Source organism: Gavialis gangeticus, unplaced genomic scaffold, assembly GCF_001723915.1.
Source record: "Gavialis gangeticus isolate Ggan-Ray unplaced genomic scaffold, GavGan_comp1, whole genome shotgun sequence".
NCBI classification, from domain to species: Eukaryota; Metazoa; Chordata; order Crocodylia; family Gavialidae; genus Gavialis; species Gavialis gangeticus.
In genome coordinates, this window is record NW_017728994.1 from 16300789 (window position 1) to 16304258 (window position 3470).

A 3470-nucleotide genomic window follows, 5' to 3' on the forward strand; every position below is an offset into this window, starting at 1 on the left:
GGGGGGAAAAAAAAAAAAAAAAAAAAAAAATACAGGTCTGCAAGGAAGAAAGTCCTGACTTGATCATAGCCTTTCTGGGCCTGTCTCCCTTTGAAAAAAATATTTACTTGTACTACGTAAGTGAATTTGTTCAAGGTAAATTAGCATGGAATGGAATGGGTTATAAAGCTGTAGATTGTATTCATTGACTTTTTACACTTTTGTAAGATTTCTCTCAAAAACTGTACAGTAATGGTGCATTGGCACATATAAAAATACCTTCAGCTAGGTTGTGTAAAACACATAGCTACTGAAATAACTCCAGAGTCCTGAGATGCATGCTCCCAGAGTTGCACTTAACCTGTACATGCAACTATGATATCCAGTGGAGAGCAAGTCTCCACCAGATCCACCTCTTTAGTTACTTGTTGTCTAGTACAATGCCATGTGCACTACCCTCAGGCTATATGAGGTACTGCTAGTTGTATAGCTACATTACTGCAGCCATGCAGGGACTGCAGAACAAGGCTGGGTTTGGGTTTTAAAGGGAACCTGCATTTGGAGTGAAAGGTTTCCTTTAAAATAATGGCAGAATTGGGATCAGTCCCCAGTTCTGAAAAACAAGCAGCCATGTTCATAGGCATATCCTTTGATTCTGGGTCAAAAGAATATTTGCTAGCAAAAGGTGGCAAAAATGTCACTGACAAGTAAATATTTGCTTTAGCCTAAAAGCTCATCAGCTTCATTAGGAATTTATTTTGGACTCAAAGCAAGCAAAATCCAACAGTAAAGGATATATCAAAATAAGACAGGGAGACCAGAAAATGGCAGAAGAACAATGCCACAAAATTGAAGGAATGCGAGAACAAAGATAGGGCTTTCATTTTATAATAACCTGTGCAACTGCACAGAGTAACATCCACTGCTTTTAGAAGTGGTATCTCCCTTACACTTTCTTGTTTTTAAGCCTCCCACCAAACATTAAACAGATACTGATAGAGCAATTACCATACATTAAGGAGGAAAAAACCCCCATGCGTTAAACATTACCACATGCAGCCAATGGAACACTTACCAGTCAGTTTTGACAGTGCAAATGAAGAACTGAGATCCATTTGTATTGGGGCCTGCATTGGCCATTGAAAGAACACCTATAACAGCAACAAAATCATGGACTGGAGATTAAACAATATGAAAGCGCACAGTTGAAAAGCTGTTGTTTTTTTTTGTTTGTTTTGTTTTTTACTCTGCATGAGCAAGAGAAGTACTAAAATAGAACAAGCAGGAGATGCAATAACAAATGCTGTTTCTACTTGCCCTCTAATATGCCTTTGCCCTTTCACTAGGAGAGATGATATAGCTAGTTGAAATACCATTTTTATGTCAAGGTTGTCAAAGTCATGTAAAACTTATTATGTTTTCCATAGAAAACAGAAAGAGCCAATACTGACAATCTCCATCGACACCATCATTTTATAAGTGAAACTCTCCTACAGCTATGAAGGATGTCTGCATCATTCAAATTACTACCATACTGAGATGTGCAAGCAGCCACTTGGTGCACATCCTTCCAAACCAGAAGTATTATAGCCACTTTTGTGTATACCTTGCCTGAAGCACATTGTCAGATAATGTGGACATACAAGCCTATCACATATCCATACATCACTGGATTTTCTCCTTCACAGGTTTGTCTACACGTTTTTGTGCACCTAAACTTAATGTGCGTTTACCTAACGTGATTAAGGCGATTGAGGCATGTGTCTACATGTTTATATGCTAAAGTGCATTAACAGCGTGGACTGACTTGGGAGTGAAGTTAGTCCCAATGCGCTAAGGTGCATTAATGCTGTGTATGTCAATTGACTTGGGACTATAGTTAGTCCCAAGTCAGTCAACATACACAGTGTTAATGCGTCTTAGCATGTCCAGACATGCATTAAGGCACTTTAGCTATTTGCACCTAAATTTAATACCTACTTTTTCAGGTATCAAATTTTAGGCTATTTTAAAATAGCCATTTTTAAGGTGCGTTGAGGGTGTGAACTTGTAGACCTGTGCCCTTAATGTGCCTTTAAAAATTGGCACGTGTAGACATGCCCCATGTTACTTGCATTCTTTTGCCTGTAAGGGAACTTTTATGGTCCTTTCCTTCCCATTTAGATGGAAGTTACACAGCACTTCATTTCCATTTAGAATAAAGATATTAATCCCAGTAATAAGTAAAAATTTAACTCAAGGGGCTTGCAAAATAATAATAAAAAAAAATGAAGGAGCGTTGTACATTTGGGAAAGCCTTTTAGATAGACAGTGATGGTGTTCTTTTTCAGGACTGTCCAATTTATGAGCGGCCATGGGCCATGCAATCCCCAGGGCAGCATCAGGAAGTATAAGTTGGAAGTAGAGAAGGAACCTGGAGATCCTCCTGACCCAAAGGGTAGGTAGAGACAGCAGGAGCAGGTGATGGCGAGGGAAAAGAGTGTGTAAAGCAACAGGGAGCTGAGGTGGTAAAGGCAGAACAAGGCCACAGCCAAGAGTTAACCACTAGTTGGACATTTCTACTCTATTTTATCATTACTAATGTATGGAAAAAGTGTGGCTCTGATACCATCACCTGTTATAGGCTCAAGTAACACATGTTATAGGCTGGGCTTCTCAACAACACTGCAAAGGTATTTTTAAAATTATGAAGTACTCTACCCATCTCAAATACTTGCTTCTTGCAGTGGCTTTTTTTTTTTTTTTTTTTTAAACCCAGACAGACAGAGATCAGTGTGTTGGTTTGAATTTGGCAGCAGGAGGGGCAGGGCAGTACATTAGAGAACCCCAGTTTCCAGAAGTCCATTCCCAGCAATTTGACAAAACATGCTACTGCCCAAGAAAGCCCCCTCTCTGCACCTATGGGTCTTTATGGAACTACCATGCCCTGTCTTCTGCCTGAGTCAATAAAGGTTAGTTGTCTTAAGGGAGAAGGAACAAGTTTATTTACCAGGTCCAACATGCTTAAGTATGAAATTTTCATCTGGAAATCGACTGCCATAAATGGATTTTCCTCCTGTGCCATTGTGGTTTGTAAAGTCACCAGCCTGAAATGGAAACAATTTGGCTTTAATAGTTAGCTGGAAAGAGAGTGAGGAGGAGCCTGGCAATCCCTATGACCCAAAGGGAAGGGAAAGGCAACAATACTAGGAGCAGGTGGTGGAGGAAGGTGGCATACACTGTATACAAGTGGTCAGTGAAGTTATAGTTTGGGATGTTAAAGGCAGACAATTAGAGCATTTCAACTACAGATACTCTAATCACACACACTGTGCATTCACCCCAATACTGAGTTATTACTGTATTCAGTCACATACACTGCCCCCACCCCCCACAGTGGACCTTGTCTTTGGAAGGCAGAACAAAGGGAAAAAACGTATATATTTCCTTGACAATATCTGTATTTTTGCAGAGAGAACAGAGGAAGCTTGGAGAGTGGGGTGGTAGCCCCT

At 40.1% G+C, this 3470-nt stretch overlaps 1 protein-coding gene across 1 annotated transcript in view; it reads right to left on the minus strand.

Moving 5' to 3' along the window:
- PPIF (peptidylprolyl isomerase F) overlaps window positions 1-3470 on the minus strand; it is an 11142-nt gene that overhangs the window by 2683 nt on the left and 4989 nt on the right. Inside the window, exons 3-4 of the mRNA XM_019502339.1 lie at window positions 2969-3065; window positions 1055-1130 (exon numbers count right to left, since the gene is read on the minus strand). Of these exons, the coding sequence (XP_019357884.1) occupies window positions 1055-1130; window positions 2969-3065 (173 nt within the window). The remainder of the gene's footprint in view (window positions 1-1054; window positions 1131-2968; window positions 3066-3470) is intronic.